The sequence below is a fragment of the Glycine max genome, chromosome 17, assembly GCF_000004515.6.
Source record: "Glycine max cultivar Williams 82 chromosome 17, Glycine_max_v4.0, whole genome shotgun sequence".
Lineage (NCBI taxonomy): Eukaryota > Viridiplantae > Streptophyta > Magnoliopsida > Fabales > Fabaceae > Glycine > Glycine max.
In genome coordinates, this window is record NC_038253.2 from 13,306,672 (window position 1) to 13,325,792 (window position 19,121).

Genomic DNA, 19,121 nt, shown 5'->3' on the forward strand with positions numbered 1-19,121 from the left:
TTTCATGAACGAAGACAATTGTGTTTTAATGATGATCAAATTTTACTAATTTTCTTAGAACGGGGCCTAATTCATTCCTTTACTACCGACTTACATGCTTTGATTTTGTGAACATCTCACCTGATCCATCTTCAGCTGGAGAGTCACTTTGTTGTCTTCGTTCTGCCGCTTTAGTTGCGGCTAGAAGAGAGGCAGCACTCATAATCCATAACCAAAATAATTGGCAATTGTAATGCTTTGGACGTGAAAAACTTTATGCTAAAATAACAAGAGAGAAAGGAAAAATAATGAAAACTAGAAAGTAAAATGATTTTATATATTTTTTTCTTTTTTAATGAAAAAGTCCAAAAAATAGGACAAATAGTCATTTTTGTTTCTGAATATATTGAGCGCTAACAATTCGTTTCAAAAATTGAAAATAACAAGTGTGATAAATTCATCTATCCATTAACTTTTGTCCATTATCATTAATGAAATAGTCTATTGTGACAACTAAGATAGTGAGAAAATCAAGTTGGGTCTCATTTTTTTTTAAAGATTAACTTAATGATTGTGTATTTTTTTTAGTTTCATATTTTGCATAAAATATTGTCATATTAAAACTTTTAGAACAATAAATCGCTTATGTTTATTATTATGTTTGTTTTAACTTATATTGATTTTTCTATTTTTTAAGTGTTTTTTGTAATGTTATGTTTGTAACGATTAAATAAGAGGAAGATAGAGATTAAATTATATCTTAACTAAATAATTATTTTTATTTCTGAACTTGTACAACTGTGACAAATTTGTCTTTGAATGCAGAGCGTTGACAAATTCGTCCATTAATGTCAATGTCTCAAATAAGCTCTTAAAAGTGATGAATAAATTAGTCATAGATTTTTACTTTTGGGGCTAAAATTTAAATTTTTACCTTTCAAACATGAATTTGTCAATCTTACATATTCAAAAACCAAAAATAATTATTTAAAAAAAATGTACATAAATTAATAAATATATTTCTCCTTTAATAAAGGAAAAATGATAAATCCTCCGAGACAAAGAGACCGAAATAACTGCCGAATTCAAAAGCTTACACTCACTTTAACTTTTTTTAAAAAGAATTAATTCCAAATTTATCCCTTGTTTCACATCTCTCTTTCTCTCTCTCCTTTTTTATTTTCTTTCTTTAGATCGATGTCATCTCTTTCTAAATTTTCAGTGAAAGACCCTTATTCATGGATGAATCTCTTGGGATTGTTGTGACTTGTGAGCAAAGAAATAAAGAATCTCACCCACAAAAAGTTTACTTTCGTTCACAATCTCAAATAAAAAATTGGTTGTTGTTGAGATAGCATTTGAGAAGACCACACTTCTTTGTATTGTTTAAGAGAATCACAAAGTGACGACATGGTTTGAACTCAGAGTTTGGGAACTTTGGCTATCATTTCGTCGTTACCAACCCGAGGCACGAAGGTTCTGGAGTTCGTCATTAAAATGTTTATGTCATCTAAGTGGAAAGCTTGGATGTTATATGCTCTTTGTATAGTTTTGGGTTTATGCCATCTAATCAATGTTCTTTACTTGCCAAGATCCACCAGCTATTGTAACTTTTCTAATAATCCAATGTTGACACTTCAACTGAATAGGTACAAATCACTAAGAATGCCAAATACAAATTCAATTAATATATAAAACCAAAGTCTGTTAGAGTACACAAATGTCACTTTCTACATTTGTAGGCTTTGAATCCCCCAGTTTTTGAAGTGTTCATCCTGAAATGTCGATGGGGGTGGGTGGAAAGGTGGGATCTTTTGGAGGGAAAGGATGGTGGGTGATTGTATTGTTAAAATTCGTTGGACCCAAGGAGAAGAAGCTATGTGCAAGGGAGTTGCGGAGGGAAGTGAAGATCATGTATTTAGTTGTGAAGAGAGAAACTGAGAAAAGGAAGAGAACAAGCGAAGTGAGAAGAGAAAAAAATGAGAAACAAGTAAGAAATATGAAGAGAAGAAGAGCCGTTTGATAGAAGCCAAATAAGATGAAATTGAAAAGAAATATTTAAGTTAGTCATTTTTTAGGTGAAAAAAATATTATTACTAAAAATACTATTTTGTTCTTATATTTGATATTTTTTTAATTGGTTAAATTATAAATTTAATCTTCTTTGTTTGTTTCAGAATTTGTTCCCTTGTCACCATTAAAAAACTGTCTTTCCATGTGGCGGTGTCTACGTTGATTGTCAAAAACCGATGTAATGATGATTTTTATAAAATCGTCTCTGATGTTAACCTTTCATAAAAACCATCTTTGATCCCAAAGGTCTTTTTTAATTATTTTATTTATTTTCTCTTTCATTAATTCACAACAACAACGTGATGAACCTAAAGCTAAAAAGCTTCGAGAAATGGGATGCTCCTGAGGAGAATGGCAGAGAAGGACGCAGAGGAAGATTGGAGTTCTTTTCGGAGAAAGAAAACCAAGAAACACAACAACCACACCCTGGAGAAGGGAACACTCCAGAGAAGAACCCTCACTGTGTTACCGTGGTGTTGCCAGAGAAGGATGCAGGGGGCGTCAATTTCTTTTGCCGTTGTGGTGTTGTCAGAAAAGAAGCCCGTCGAGGCCGCGCGACACAGAGTGGAGAAGACCATGAAGTGGTAACCTCTCTCTATTTCCCCCCTTTTCACTTCTACTTAGGGTTAGGTCTCTCTCTCTCTCTTCAATTCTTTAGGTTTTTCTTTATGTTTCTTCCTTTTCATTCAATTTTTAGGGGTTGTGTAACTGTAATTGCAGAAAATTGTTGCAGAAAATTGGTTCACGATGGGCAGAAAAAAAACATGATGAACCTGTTGAATCGCGTCGATTAAGGTCATTTTCGTTTCGTGCTTTCACTTTTGAACTCCTTTCAATTTTCCTTTGGTTTTTCGTAAATCAAGTTTGCTTTTTTACTTCCTAAATCAATTTACGTGTAACACAGATTTCCGTTACATGGATATACATCTCAAATTGCAAATAACGAGATTCCATAGTTATATGATTTTATTAATTTACTTTTTATTTTATTTAAATCTACGTGTTTTTTTTAATTAATCTGAAGCTAAGTGCAAGGTGGAATAAAGGCTAGTTTGAAACTTTAATACATATAGCCCTTTCATCAATAAGCTCTCTTTTATGTATTATGAAAAAAATTTACAGCTATGTATAATGAAATATTTTAGAGCAGCAGTGTTATATATATTTTCAAAATAAGTTCGTGTTACCTTGAGTGCATTGAACAATTAATACGAAGTTGTTCTAAAATAATAAGGGATCTTGAGTTTAAATTATAGATATGTTTTTTTTATAAGCCAAAAGTAATATTATAGATAATAAGAGTAATGGAATACAAGAGTTACACCACAAATGGCCAAAAAATATATAAGGAATGCTCCCATCAGTGGACAACCCGGATAGCAAAACAATAGGAAATAAAAAAGAAAGGTATGGCTTGCTTCTGCAGTCTTTTCCAATGACACTTTTTCAGGTATGGCTTGCTTCTGCAGTCTGCACACTTTGAGTTGTGCTAAAATTTTGGGGAGAATGAATTTGATCTACTCACAAGAAATTTGCATATGTATATGATGTTAGTGATGTCATGATATTCACAATTTTGTAAATTGATCTTCTGTAGCCTCGTACTGTTCGGCTGAATCACCATAGTTTGAAGCTTCTAAAATATTGGACATGGCAGTTTGTTGTTGTCCGTCCAGTATGTTCTGTTCTGATGATTGCATTACAGCTATGCGGGCTGTATCCAACTTGGTTGAGCTGGGCATTCACCATCGTTCTCTACATATCTGTGTCGTTTGCCTTGTATTCTCTGGTGGTCTTTTACCATGTGTTTGCTAAAGAACTGGCACCACACAAACCTCTAGCTAAATTCTTGTGCATCAAAGGAATTGTTTTCTTCTGCTTTTGGCAGGTAAGCTCATACAGAAAAAAAAAAACCTATTTTTACATATAGAATCAATACAAATAATTGGACTAGCTGATGGTTCTCAACCATTTTTCCTTTGTTTTTATTTTTTATTTTTTTCATAATGTTTATACTTATTTATTTTGGTGTAGCCAACAAGACAATAAACTCAATGTAGGAAATTTCAACCTGAAAAAGCAGAGAGGATCATATAATGCTTTGGGGGTTCATGCCAAGGACATACGTCAGGAGAAGACAAAGCAGAATTTTGAAATGGCACAAGAGAGCATAAGACAGGTACGTCCACACTAGACAGTGAGGTCAAGAGAAATCTGCAGAGTGAAATTTCCTACATTATGATCCTCTCTGCTTTCCCACACCAACTGAGTTCCTAAAATGTTACTTGTCTCCATTTTAATATTGTGCAGCTCATTTAAGGTGTATAGAAATTATCCATTAAACTTTTCTAAAATATATTGTTCACCTAGGAGTATTAGCAACATTATCTCTAACACACATTTTATTATTATTTAAAATTTATTAAAAACTAAAAAAATTAGAAGAAACACTCATTAAATAAGTTAGATTTTTTTTTATTTTTAATAAATTTTAATCAGTAATAGAGTCTGTATTCAAAAAATGATATTTAAGAGTGTATTGTTAATATTTCTAATTGATTATTTGAATTAAAGTTCATAATACATCACCTCAATTTAGGAATTAAATCTAGAAGCTATAAACATAAAGTATATGGAATATATATACTTGGAGTAACAGGTACTCTAGCATATGGTTACATTGGAATTTTATAAAGTGGCAGTAGTGAATACTGAATAGTCTTTACAAACATAACACAAAAGGATGTCTGAAGCAACTTGCTATTTGTGCAGATGCGAGAACTCTTAGGAGAGCTAGTCATGGTTGAGGGTGAGATAGCGAGACTTAAATCCCAAATAAGCCAACTCCAAGATGGTTTGAAACGTGAACAAGAAGTCACCATGGAATCAAAGCCTAAAACGTGGAATCAAGGGAATTTGACCAATTCTAACAATCACTTATAAACTTCACCGGTTCCAAATCCTAGTCCTATTTGCAGAATTTTTCAAGAAAGGATGGCATTTGAAACCAAGGCGTTGCATTTCATAAGCAAAGCTATAAAGGGCGATTATAATCTCAATGACTTCAGTTATAATGATAAAGCAGGGTTTTTTAAAACTTCTGTCGAACAGAAAGAAAGTAAGTTCCAAGATGTGAAATTTCAAGAAAAACTTCCTAGAAAAAATGGGATAGTGAAGCCTCCTTCACCTATGCGTGACCCCCGCCATCCATCACCCAAGGTATGCATGCCCATTTTCCCATTCATGCATGTAGCTTTATTTTCCTTAGCCAAAATATGTTTTGGCCACATTACCATAGTGTGGATAAATTTTGTATGGTTCGGGATCATCATGTTATCTGTCTATAATTTTGGTTTTAAGATTTTGAACGTCAAACATGATCAATTTTTTTAATTTATGAGTTAACTGTGTGTCACATAAAAATCAATCAAGACCATAAATATGCAATAGTTCCTTAATCATATAATAATTTCTCCGGTGACACCAAAGTAAAAAGGGAAACAAATCTCTTGATGCTCCTCGTAAAGATCAACTTGTGTCTTTCAAAATAAAATCCATCAAATAAAAACAATCAAAATTTATTCCATTTTGGTCGGCTCGGCTACTTGAATCAATAAACATCATGTATATTATCACCGCACCACCACTAGGCCGACCGTAGTGGGTCAAACATCATTTGAATTCTATCGTTACTTCATAAAGTAATATTAAAATTTAAAGCTTGGAAGAGATATTGTTGACAACAGTGTGTGAATTTGCTAATTACTATTTTCAGTTGCGGGAGCGCAATCCAGAGATTTACTTGGATCTCCCAACCAGATCACTTTGGATCCACTTCTGTCAGAAGAGAATGATCTCAAGTGGCAGCCCAACAAGCTATCTGAGAGCATCATGAAGTGTTTGAATTTCATATAAGTGAGACTTAGGCATATTCACCTCCAGCTCTATGGATCCCAAGTTCATCTCAAGTCCATCCTCTATACCATTACTAAGGAAGTTAAGGTATGGCATGGATGATGTGTATATTTACGAGAAAAACCAACATTGACAACTTTGTAAGTTCTACTAGACAATGAAGTGGCACAAGGACTAGTGAAAATAATTCAAAGTAACATTTTTGTTTCTTGTGGTCTACAGGATCTTGATGAGCAATCTTCAAACTGTTGACTTGAAAAGCCTTACAAACCAACAGAAATTAGCATTCTGGATCAATGTGTACAACGCTTGTATCATGCATGTATAGTTGAAATTTCCCTTTTTTCTTTCTTTATTATCTTTGTAGTAACATCAGATTAAGTGTTGTTTAGGAATTTGATTCATGACCAAATCTGATGAATGAGAATTCTAGGACATGGATCAGGACAATGATTAATGTATTGTTTGTTTCAGGGATTTATCCAATATGGAGTGCCATCTACCCCAGAAAAACTACTTGCATTGATGAACAAGGTACATTAAAAATCTTGATATGGATTTTACTTATCATGTGTGTGGCCTCTTGGATTCTCCCCTGATTTGGTGACAAGTGCCATAATTAAAAAGAAAAGAAAATTATAATATGATTTTTTTAGAATTTAATTTTTCTAATTTATGAAAAGATAAATAAAACAATTTGTTTTTGAGGTTCTTTGTGTTACAAAAATTATCTAATTAATTTATTGATCACATCTCTCTTTGAATTTGTTGTCCTTCCCTTTTTCTGGGTTGAACATTTTATCTGCTTCATCGAACAACGATTGCACAATCAAAACAATTAAGTCTGCAAAAATGCAAGAAAAATCGTCACTAGCTTAACTTAATAATTATGAAGTTGCTTCAAAGACATTGGTCGGGCTATACCCATGCTATATTATTATTGATGTGGACCACAACAGTGTTTGAAATAATGTTAAAATTATCTACAAGACTATAATCAATGTTGATAGTTATGTCTTTTTTTAATGATACATGGTGCATGATTACATGACTTGACTGTTTTCCTATGTTAATGTAATGCAGATATATTCTAAAATGATTGGAAATGTTATGATAGATGCCCGATCAACTGGAAAATATTACCATTGTAAGTACATAAATTTGAGAAACTCTTCAGATCTATATAGCAATTAAAGACTGAAGACCAATGCTTAATGTACCACCTTGGACATTGATTGTTGTTACTATTCTCTACTTTATTGCTTCTCTCTTCTTACAACATGAACTGGTTCACTTTTTAAACATTTTGCACTTTAAAACCACTGCTATCATCCATTCTTATTGTTTGAGGTCAACAATAATCGTTTGATTTCTTTCCCCTAATTTTTTGTATAACTTTGAAATAAAAACAAAATGTTGGGATATTCCTCTAAACTGCCATATCTTCTCACACAGATGTGCCAGCACCTGTTATGGGAACAGGACCATAGGTCAGTACTAATTACACAGATTTAGAATTGAATCTGCTGCTATTTGTTTAAGATTATATATACTTTTTATGTTACTGTCAATTTATATTTGACTTAAATACATGATTGCAAATCCCCAGACATTGTAATGTCTTCAATTCCTACTGATAAAAAAAAATACATGTTGATATGATTTTTGAAATTCAATATTATCTTACATACATGCATGAAGTTTAGAAATTCTATTGTATTGTTGAATGATCCAACTATATATATATATTGATGTTTCCCAGCTGGCACATATGGTTGATGTGTCATCCGGTATGCATGTTGAAACAGCTTATGACATGCTATTTTTAGTATTAGTATACAAGGCAGTATATACCATTGTTAAAAGCTCAAACAGCTGATGACATGCTATTTTTAGTATTAGTATGCAATTTTGTATATAGTTAGCTACTACAAATTGTTATTTAATTATAAGTTATGCAAATTCTTATTTAATTTTGTATATAGCTTGTTTGTCTCAATGACAAATTGTTATTTAATTATAAGTTATGCAAATTTACTATAGCTAGCTACTACAAATGTAAATGAGACATGGTTGATTGCTGAAATGTTTTGGTAATTTGCATATGTTGTTACGGGCTGAATTCCACGAACCAAAAAAATAAAAACCACACATTCTACATCGGTTTTTTGACAACCGATGTAGATCCCTCATAATACTAAGACAACCACACAAAACAACCGATGTAGAATTAACTCATTGTGGGCAACATTCTACATCGGTTGACTGAAAACCGATGTAGATTTGCCACCATTCAATGTAGAATATGCATCATTCTAAGGCGGCTTTGACACGAGGCCCGCCTTTCTACATCGGTCCACCAACCTTTGTTGTAGGTGGTGAGTTTTTAACGACTCCGGCTACAACAACGAGTCATAACCGATGTTGAAACTGCCAAATAACCGATGTAGAAAACGTAATTTGTAGTAGTGTATAATTTAGTTTACGAATTTAGTCCTCCAATTTTTTGCAAGCTCGTTATTTCAGTCCTCAATCCCAAAATTGAACGTTGCGTGTTAATTGATTACCTTGACCGTCACATGTCACGTTTTTATTGGACGTTGGTTGCCACATGTTGCGATTTTATTGAAGGTTGACGTTAATTAGGTGCACAAAATTAATGTGCATTAAAAGCACGACACTTGGCGGTTAACGTCCAATAAAAGTGTGACACATGGCAATCAAGATAAACATCCCATTTTGGGGTTGAAAACTGAAATAACGGGATTGCAAAAAAAAAGTAGGGGACTAAATTCTTGAATTAAATTATAGGGAAACAAAAATCGAATACTGAGACAAATAAGAAGAATAAATTTGCAATTTAGCCATTCTAATTTTATGATTGGTTTATCATCAATAAAGGGAAGTTTGAACCATTAAAAAAAGTATGTGTTGGTTTTTCATCAATAATATTCTGCGTTAGCTTATCTAATGAATCTTGGGAGGACATTTATCCTTTTCCTTGTTTATTATTATTAATTATAAATAAATAACTTGTATCTTGAGCCATCTTTCATTTATTTTTCTTTTCAAGATATTTTATGTGGGATAAATAATCATTTTTGTCTCTAAATATGTAGAACGCTGACAAATTTATTGTCGAAAGATGAAAATTCAAATTTTAGTTTCTAAAAGTAAAAAGTATATGACAAATTCATTCATCCGTTAACTTTCGTCGTTTGTTAACGTTAATGATGAAAGAGCTTACGAGACACAGAGAAACAAAAATATCACAAAAATGATTGTTAACATGACTGTTGAATAAATTAGACAGAAAATGTCAGTAAGTTTGTGTTGGACCAAAATGCTAGTAAGTTTTCATTAGACTAATTTATCAGATCTCAAATTTTGTTTCATTGAAGGGTAAAGATGTAATTTAATTCTTCATCCCCCCGCCCTCTTTTTTTTTTATCATTTCTTGTATAATATTACCATAAACACTTTAAAAAAATAGAGAAACAAATATAAATTACAACAAATATAATAATAAATATACTATTGATTAATAAATACTTACAATTTTTGTCTAACTTGTAAAAAATGAAAAATTAAGTTAATCTTTACAAAAAAATAAAACCCAACATTATGATTATTAATCAATATTATACTTATTATTATATTTGTTCTCACTTATATGTTTGTGTTTCTATTTTTTTAAGTACTTATTGTAATGTTATACTTGCAATCATAAATAAAGGAAGGAATAAATAAAGAAATGAAAGATTAAGATTAAATTATATTTTATACTAAAACAAAATTTGAGGTGAAACAAATTAGTGCAATGAAAATTTATTGACATTTTAGTCCCATGAAAACTTACTAATATTTTGGTCCAATCTATTCAAGAGTCATGTTGACAATTATTTTTGTGATATTTTCGTCCTTTTGTGTCTCGTAAGCTCTTTCATTAATGGTAAAGGAAGAAAGTGAACATATGAATAAATTTGTCACACTTTTTTAGTTTCAAAGATTAAAATTTGAATTTTCATTTTTCGATAATGAATTTAGCAGTGCTTTACATGATAAAAATGAATATTTTTCCTATTTATGTGATCCATTCATTGTGCAAGTGTTTCCTCTAACCAGAGTACTATGACTATCAGACAATAAAAAAAATGTTGACAACAAATCAAGTGCGGTGAAGAACAAAGAAAGAAATAGTTAGGACGCGATGGAGCGAACAAGAAGGGTTACTTCGGTAAAATGTCGCAATTTCGTTGCTCGTCCTCGCCTATTAGAGAGGAAGTTCAACGGCGTAGATCCCACATAATTTTTTTATGCTTTTGCGCATCTTTGCATTTCATTGCTCTTCTTCGCTCCTTCTTTGTGGTACCAAATGACTCTGTAAGCTTTCTTCAGATTCTCTTTCAATTGAAAGATGGATATAACTGGGAAGAGAAAACATTTTTCAAAAATTAAATTAATTAATATTTCAAAATTTTAAAAACTTGACAGGTGTCAACTTTATGTAATTCGATGGATTAGTTAGCTAATTTTGTTCGGGAGATATAGCTGATCTCTTAATATAAAAAAGTAAAACAGACAAAAAGTATTGATATTTTAGAGGTTTTTTTTATTAAATTAAAGGTGTTTATTAGTCCGGACCGATAAACTTTCAAACTAAACTGATTAAATTGATTTAGATTTTTTCTTTTCAAATTCGAGTTCAACTTGAATCAAATCAATTAGTATCATGAAAATTGATTTGAATGTTGGATTGAAAATTTTTAAATTTAAATCAATTCAAATCAAACCATATATATATATATATATATATATATATATATATATATATATATATATATATATATATTAATTTTTATTATTTTTAAATGTCAGAATTACTTATATTTTTATGTTATGTATTTTTTTTACATTTTATAGTCATCACACACTCCAAATGACACCCAAGGCAGTGAATGGGATTTGCAACCAGCGGAAGAAATGTGGTAGAGGATTTGGACGTCGGTCAGAGTTGGAATGAATGAGAATGGATCTAAGTTCTAACCTATTATTATTATTAAGTTAATTGTTTATTTCTTATTTACAGAGGTTCATTAGGTTGTCTAATCTTTTTTTTCCCGAAGATTTCGATGAAGAAATCAAATGATCAAACCAGACTTAAAGATCCTATGTTTAATGACTTCGAAGTTCATGTCAGAAAGGAAAACGCCATGGTTTATTGACAGAAGGTAGTGAAATAATTGGAGAGTTTTATGAAATTTCAATTTGTGGTTGATTGACTTTAATATACCGGGGCTGTGATTGTTTCCTTATTAGAAATAGGTTTAATGAAAAAGTTAAATCCCTTGATGACTTCTTTTATATATATATATATATATTCGCATAAATTGACCGGCAAACAATTTCAATTATTTTTCATTAATTTGTATTTTATTCTTGTCTCTAAAAGAAATTAATTTTAATATATTGTCTTTTAATTTATTTGTAGTATTTGCTTCTTGATTTATGTCAAATTATATTATCAAAAGCTGCTCATTTTATTCAATTATGTAATTTTGAAGGCCAAAATGAATTTGCAAATTCAAGTAATAAGCATTATGATGTTTCCTTTGATACCAACATCGGAATGCTTGATTGGGATTTTTTTTCGTGATGTTGCCTTTAATCATAGTTCAAGGTTAATTTTTTATTTTTCTTTATATTACCAAGAGTTTTACAAGATGCAATGAGTAGTGGTATAGGTATTATGAACCAGTTTTAGTAACACACAACAAATGTAGTTCACAAGATTGAGTTATATTATGCATTGGAGATACAAGTATTCACGATCCAATCCAAACCGAATTAAATTGTATGAATTGAATTGCAAAGTCGATAAGTGAATTAATCGAGACTTGAATTAATTGAAAATAAAAAAATTGCAAATTTTAATTGGATTGGATCAATTTTCATTTCACCTAGAGAGAACTAATCCAATCCAAATCGAATAGAAGTGTTTTGCACATGTAGTACAAATATTGACTTGAAATTACCCTTTTGTCTTACTAAAATGTTATTTTTCTATTACATCCTTTACCCTAGTATAATTTTCACTATTTGAGAGTGACAAACCCTCCATCACTTCCTATCTTCCTCTTACATATCCTCTCTTCCAAACCCTTTTTCCTTTTCTCATAGACTCAAAGAAACCCTTAAGTCCTTATTATTTCGCCTTGTCGTTGACCTCATGAAGACGCCAACTAGTCACGACATTGCCAAGTGCCAACCTCGCGTAGGAGTCGCACCGTCGCCAACCTCATGCAACAGTCGTGTTGCCGCCGACCTCGCACACTAGCTACACCTTCATGGTGTCGTGCACCAATTGCACCTTTGTCATGTCGCGCACCAGTCACAACCTGTACCCTCTTGGCCTCTCTTATCCTTAAACTTGCACACTAGTTGTTGTTGTCGAACACCCTCGTTGGTGGTTCTATTCAGTATCGTGTGAGCCGCTTTACCATAAATGTATGAGGTAACGATTTAAGCATATTGATAACCGCTAATTATGAGTATATTTTTGGGTTAAATTATATATAAATTTATAATTTTTCTCTCTCAATCCTTCATTTTGAGCAAATAATTATTAAAGTAACATCGTTTAAGTTTCTGTGCAGAAAATATTAAAAGTGATGAATTTATGATACTTAGTGAGTAAAATAAAGCAAAAAAAAAAAGCATGATAATTCTGGAAAGCAGGGATAATTCAGGAAAATAGGCTAATTAAGGAAAGGAAAGCTAAATAAGGAAAACAGACTAATTCAGGAAAGTACTCTTGATGTAATTTCTCTTCCTATCTATTTATGAATACTACATTTGCAATTTACTGAGAAAGTATTCAGGAAAGTATTCAGGAAATGTTATTTTCTAATAGAACTGAGAAAGGATATCTAAATAAAGTCTTTCTTAAGGATAAGTTGATATTTGTTTAGCCTGTTATACATATCTATTTTTAATGCAATTTACTATTTTAATTCTATAAAGGAATTTGAGAGAAAAAATAAATAAATTAGGCTATTTCATGCGAGGGGCCAAAGTTAGAGTATATTAATAAATGCAGGTGTAAATTGGAATAATTATAAATAAAAAAAAATCATTAACATTACATCAATGAGTAACTCTGATAAGATAAGTTTTCATAATTCTCATCTTTTGAATTTAACTTCTATTATAATTGACTATTCTTTTCCTCTCTCTTTTTAATTAATTAACTTAAATTCTTGTTTAATTTCTCTTTTTGTTTGATTTAATTTTCTACCAATTTAAATCATTCTTTTTTCATAACCTTTTCAAATCAATTTTCTTTAACCTCTTTTATTAATAAAATATTCATCTACTTAAGTACAAACAAAATTCCTATGCATTCGATACTCGGACTTCCGTTTTAATTTTATTACTTGGAACGAATTTGTGCACTTGTCAATCCATCAACATATATTTGATGTAATTTTTATTTGAGATCACCATTTAATAAAATTTTAATTTGCTTGTTTTTTTAATGCAAACTGAAAATATTGAAATAGAGACTGAAATACTTGAAGCTAATGGGAAAGAGACCACTCCAAACAAGGCACAAAGCCCAAGAATAACAACAAGAGGAAGGGTGATGAGACTATAAGTGAAGAAGATGATGGAGGTAAGAGGAAACCCACCAAACCTAGATCTTGGTTATGGGATCATTTTTCTAAAGTAGTTTGTACTAAGTAACAATCCCCTAGAACTAAATGTAAATGGTGTTTTGCAAAAGTTATGCATGTGATACACATAAAAATGGAACAAGTAATTTGAAGAATCACTTGTTGAAAAAGTGCATAAAATTTCCAAAATGTACTAATTCTAGCCAAACAGTTCTCAGTTTCCAATAATTATAAAAAGAAGACAGGGAAGGGTTTGGTCATACTTTTACTGTTGTTGCATTTGATATTGAAGCATGCAGACAAGCTTTTGCTAGGATGATTATTGTAGATGAGTTGCCATTCAAGTTTGTGGAGGGGGAGGGTTTTCGGTATTTTATAAGTATTTTTGCAACCTAAGTTCTCAATTCTGGAAGGATTATTATGGCTTTTGATTGTTGGGATCTTTATTCCAATGAAAAGAATAAGCTGGAAAAAAAATACTTAGTGCTAAAAATCAAACAATTTTTCTAACTATTGATTGGTGGAGTTCTATGCAAAATTTGAACTATCTATGTCTCACTACACATTTCATTGATAGTGAATGGAAATTACATAAAAGGATACTGAATTTTTGACAGATCAAGAATCATAAGGTGAAACTATTGGTAGGAAAATTGAGAAGTGTCTTTGAAGTTGGGGAATCTCTAGAGTTTTCACCGTTACAGTTGATAATGCAAGTTTCAGTGATGTTGCTCTTTCTTACTTGAAAGTTAGAATGGAGGATTGAAATGCTCATCCTTTGAAAGGTGAATATTTGCATGTTAGATGTTGTGCTCATATTTTACATCTTATTATTAGTGATGGATTAAAAGAGACACATGATTCAGTTACTAGGATTAGAAATGTTGTCAGATTTGTGCATTCTTCACCTAGTTGTATGGATAGGTTCAGAACTTTCATAAAGGATTGTAGGATACAAGACAACTGCACTGTACAATTAGATGTCCCCACTAGATGGAACTCCACTTACCTTATGCTTGAAACTGCTTTAAAATTTCATAGGGCATTTAAAAGGCTGGGAGAGCGAGACACAAAATTTGCAATGATGCAGGGTGGTATCCCATTGAGTAAGGATTGGGATAATGCAAGGGTGTTTGTGAGATTTCTGAAAACATTTCTTGGAAGTCACTAAGTGTCAGGTTCTTTGTTATTCTCAATATTTTCATGAATATTGCATGATAATCAATACTTTGAAAGAGTTTGGCAAAAAGTGCATATCCTTTTATTGTGAGCATGGCTGAAAGAATGAAAGCTAACCATGATAAATATCGGGGGAGCATTAAAACACCAACATGATGATTTTTATTGTTGTTGTACTTGATCCTCAGCACAAGCTTCAAGTTGTGGAAATCTGCTTTCGAAAGCTTTATATCAAGGAAGACGTTGAGTGTTTAAGATTTAAAGAGAATAAAACTTTCCACAAAATGTTTAATAGTTATAAGGATTTTCATGGAGCTGTTGAATCTGAATCTACACAAGCTTCTCATGACATTGAACTTCTGATGTAGAAGTAATTGATAATTCATTTGCAATGGAGTTTGAGAAAGACATGAATATGAGTCAGAGTATGAATAAGAATGAGGTGGATTTGCATCTCATGGAGACAAGTGAGAAGGCAACTCCGAGTTTTGATATCTTGAATTGGTGGAAGGTAAATTCTACTAAATATCCTACTCTTGCAGAAATAGCCAAGGATGTATTGGCCATGCCATTGTCAACAGTTGCATCACAATCTGCATTTAGCATTGGGGTAGAGTTCTTAATACTTACAGGAGTTTCTTGACTCCAAAGACAGTTGAGGCTTCAATTTGTGCACAAAATTGGTTCCGCTCCACTCCATTAACAACTGATATTGAAGACCTTGTGGGAGAACTTGAAAAGATAGAGCTAGGTACTTGACTTTTAATTCTGTTTTTATCCTCTACTGAGCACTTTATTTATTCATATTAATTATGTTTTTACCCTGTATTGACATGCTTTTAATTCAAATATTTTAAAACTAAATTCAAATGCACAACCCATTGAAGATGATTCTAGTGCTAAGTCAGATTGATTTTGGTTCTGCCAGCTGGTACATTCTTACCTTGCCTTCATTTTTTTTGGATGTTGGTATATTTGGAATAATTACTACCTTTATTTTGGATATTTTATTTGCTGGTTTTGCTTGTATATGTTGCTAATTCTGCACTTAAATTTGCATTGCCTTCATTAATTTCTTTGCTTGCTATTAGACAAGCTTTTGTATAAATATCGTTTGTTGGTCTTGCCTTTCTTTGTTGTTATGCTTGTTGTTTATTTGAGCTATTAAATTTTGTATGGCTGGACATGAATGCTTGTTGGACCTTTCTTTTTTGTGTATGGAAGCATGAAGTAGTCGGACACTTCTTACTTTAGAAGATGGAAGATACCAAGAATGCTACCAGATTTATTAAGAATGCTACTTCCTATTTTATTATGAATTCCACTTGTTATGTATTTTGAATCATGCTACTTATTTTGTACTTTTTTGGGATTTTAAGAAAATTTGAACCTTGTTGTTAGCATTATCATTGAACTATGAACTAGTGTTGTCAACTTATTATTGTTTTTAAATCTACATTCTATATGATTTAGTTAGTATAGTGATATATTTAAAAGTGTGATTATTGATTTAAAGTGTTTTAAAAAACCAAAAATCGAATTGAATCCATAATGGATTTGACTTTAAATGCAAACCCATCAGATAAAGAAATAATAAAACTAAAATAATTGAATCGAATAATTTTTCCCTTAAAACCAAATCAATCGAATTAGTGAACACCTCTAATTGCTAAGTTTGGATGCAATGGATTCACAATTCTAAAATATTACACAAGTGCATACAAAGATATTAGTTTTGGTATAATGTAAGTGTAAAGTGAAAAAATATGTACTTGACATCTTACTTATCTTGAGGGTCATTGTTTTATGAACTTAATAATAATAGTAATTAAAAAAAATATAAAATTTGATTTGTTGTCTGTAACAATTATGTGTATATACAATGTGTTTTTTTACTCTCTTGTTTGAATATAATATTATGACTATTTATATTTAAATTTCATTTAATGATATATTATGTTAAATATTTAATATTATTACAAAATAAATATTAAAAAAATTAAGCATGCATCACACAGTAACCTAACTAATTAAACATATTACAGTTTGATCATATTCAAAATCATTTCTCATTAATCTTCCCATGAAATCAAACACTTTTTTTTTTTTGTTTAACTAGTTTATTTGAAATCCAATTAAAAAAAAGAATTTAAAAAGTCGAAGCAAAGGAATAAAAAAAATTAGACGTTAACCGCCCGTTGGCAGAGTTGGACATGAGTGGAGGGGTGCCTCGTGGACCCCGGGAAAGGTGCACAAACAAAACAAGTTCAAAATTTGAACGGTAAATAAAGGGCCCCACCGCTGGCAAAAAAAAAAAAACTAAAAACCAATAATTAACCACAATTAAACCCTCACACCCTCCCGCTTCCATAAATAAACGAAAAAAAAGCGAATCCAGCCACAGCACAGCACTCTTTGCAACACAACAAAAAAAGACAACACAGAGAGAAGCGTCTTAATAAACGCTCTTCTCTGAAAAACCTGATTTCTTCTCTTCTTCTCTTCTCTTTCGTTTCGATCTTCGATCTCTGAAAATGAGAGAGTGCATTTCAATCCACATCGGTCAGGCCGGTATTCAGGTCGGAAACGCCTGCTGGGAGCTCTACTGCCTCGAACACGGCATTCAGGTCTATTTTCTCAACCCTAAATCTCTGTAAAAAAATTTAGCCTGCATTTTTCCCGATTTGATTTGTTCGCGTTTTTGAGATGTTAAATCTGGATCTGTTTACGCTGTTAGTTCTCTTTCTGCATCTGAACCGTTTCTTCGCGACTTTTTTGTCGTATGTGCGTATTGTTTGTGTTTCGTTCTGTATTGCTTCGGTGATTTACCGATCTGTGTGTGCTTTATGTTTTACGTGAACTTTTCTTTCGTTTTTGTTCCGATTGGTTCTCAGATTTACACGCTATGTATTTTGCGAACTTTTGGATCTGGTTCTCTGTTGTTCGAGTGATTTGTAATATAGATTTGATGATGATGCCTTCTTTGTTGAATATATTTAGTTTACAATTTTGTTCATGTTTATCGTTGTATTTCAAATGGACGAAAAACCTAGATGCATTTCTCTAAGTGTTTTTTGTGTTGTTTTCCAACTGGAATTTGAGTTTTGTCTTAATAATTTATGTTTATTATGCTGATATTGAGATGAAACTCGAGTTTTAATTGAAAAATACACCAAAAATGCCTTGGGAATCTCAGATTTGTTCATTTCGGATCTGTGTTAATTGTTATGGTCTATGGATATGAATGCGGCCAGGATTTGACTCTGGTAGTACTTTCTGGAGGAAAACCACCTAGTTTCGTCATTCAAATTATTATTATTATATCTTGGTTTGGAAATCTTAATGTATTCTGGTTGAGGAAAACTAGTAAAACTTTTTCAATATATTTTGATAATGGATAAATTCTAATGTGAGCTATGTTGTATGTGTTGTTTCAGCCTGATGGGCAGATGCCAAGTGATAAGACTGTTGGTGGAGGTGATGATGCTTTCAACACCTTCTTCAGTGAAACTGGGGCTGGAAAGCACGTGCCTCGTGCGATTTTTGTAGATCTCGAGCCTACTGTGATTGATGAAGTTAGGACTGGGACATACCGCCAACTATTTCATCCTGAGCAGCTCATTAGCGGAAAGGAGGATGCTGCAAACAACTTTGCCCGTGGCCACTATACCAGTAATGTTCCTTTCATTTCATTGCTTCAAGTATAATAACTGCATTTGCAATTTTACTGTGCTGAATTGGATATCAAATTCTAACAAGGGTGTTTTTGGTTCAGTTGGAAAGGAGATTGTTGAACTTTGCTTGGATCGCATCAGAAAGCTTGCTGACAACTGCACTGGTCTCCAAGGTTTTCTGGTTTTCAATGCTGTGGGTGGGGGCACTGGCTCTGGTCTTGGTTCCCTTTTGCTGGAACGTCTTTCAGTGGACTATGGCAAGAAGTCCAAGCTTGGTTTCACTGTCTATCCTTCACCCCAAGTTTCAACCTCTGTTGTTGAGCCTTACAACAGTGTCCTCTCCACTCATTCCCTTCTTGAGCACACTGATGTGGCTGTCCTGCTCGACAACGAAGCCATTTATGACATCTGCAGACGTTCACTTGACATTGAGAGGCCAACCTACACCAACCTTAATCGTTTAGTTTCTCAGGTATTGTTATTGTCTGAATTAGAAATAACTAGTGCTTGTGTTGAGCTATATATGCCCTTTGATTAACTGTCTGTTGGTTATATTCAGGTGATTTCCTCACTGACCGCTTCCCTGAGGTTTGATGGTGCATTGAACGTTGATGTTAATGATTCC

General features: G+C 32.2%; 1 protein-coding gene and 1 long non-coding RNA gene across 5 annotated transcripts in view; both read left to right on the forward strand.

Annotated features, from left to right (window-relative positions):
• Positions 1–2,042: 2,042 nt before the first annotated feature.
• Positions 2,043–7,947, forward strand: LOC100788758 (uncharacterized). Of its 4 annotated transcripts, XR_419094.4 has the most exons (11): positions 2,043–2,057; positions 2,157–2,636; positions 2,773–2,847; positions 3,650–3,940; positions 4,087–4,231; positions 4,825–5,271; positions 5,828–6,054; positions 6,190–6,289; positions 6,442–6,501; positions 7,051–7,114; positions 7,423–7,947. It is a non-coding gene; the product is annotated as an uncharacterized lncRNA (long non-coding RNA). The 4 variants fall into 4 exon arrangements; XR_419095.4 differs by having other exon boundaries at positions 2,157–2,677; positions 7,051–7,947; XR_419098.4 differs by having other exon boundaries at positions 5,828–6,107; positions 7,051–7,947.
• Positions 7,948–17,177: 9,230 nt separating this feature from the next.
• The window catches only part of LOC100789289 (tubulin alpha-3 chain), a gene marked incomplete in the record, with an annotated part of 2,771 nt that continues 827 nt past the window's right edge, over positions 17,178–19,121 (forward strand). Inside the window, 4 exon segments of the mRNA XM_014769864.2 lie at positions 17,178–17,449; positions 18,260–18,494; positions 18,598–18,968; positions 19,056–19,117. Of these exon segments, the coding sequence (XP_014625350.1) occupies positions 17,357–17,449; positions 18,260–18,494; positions 18,598–18,968; positions 19,056–19,117 (761 nt within the window).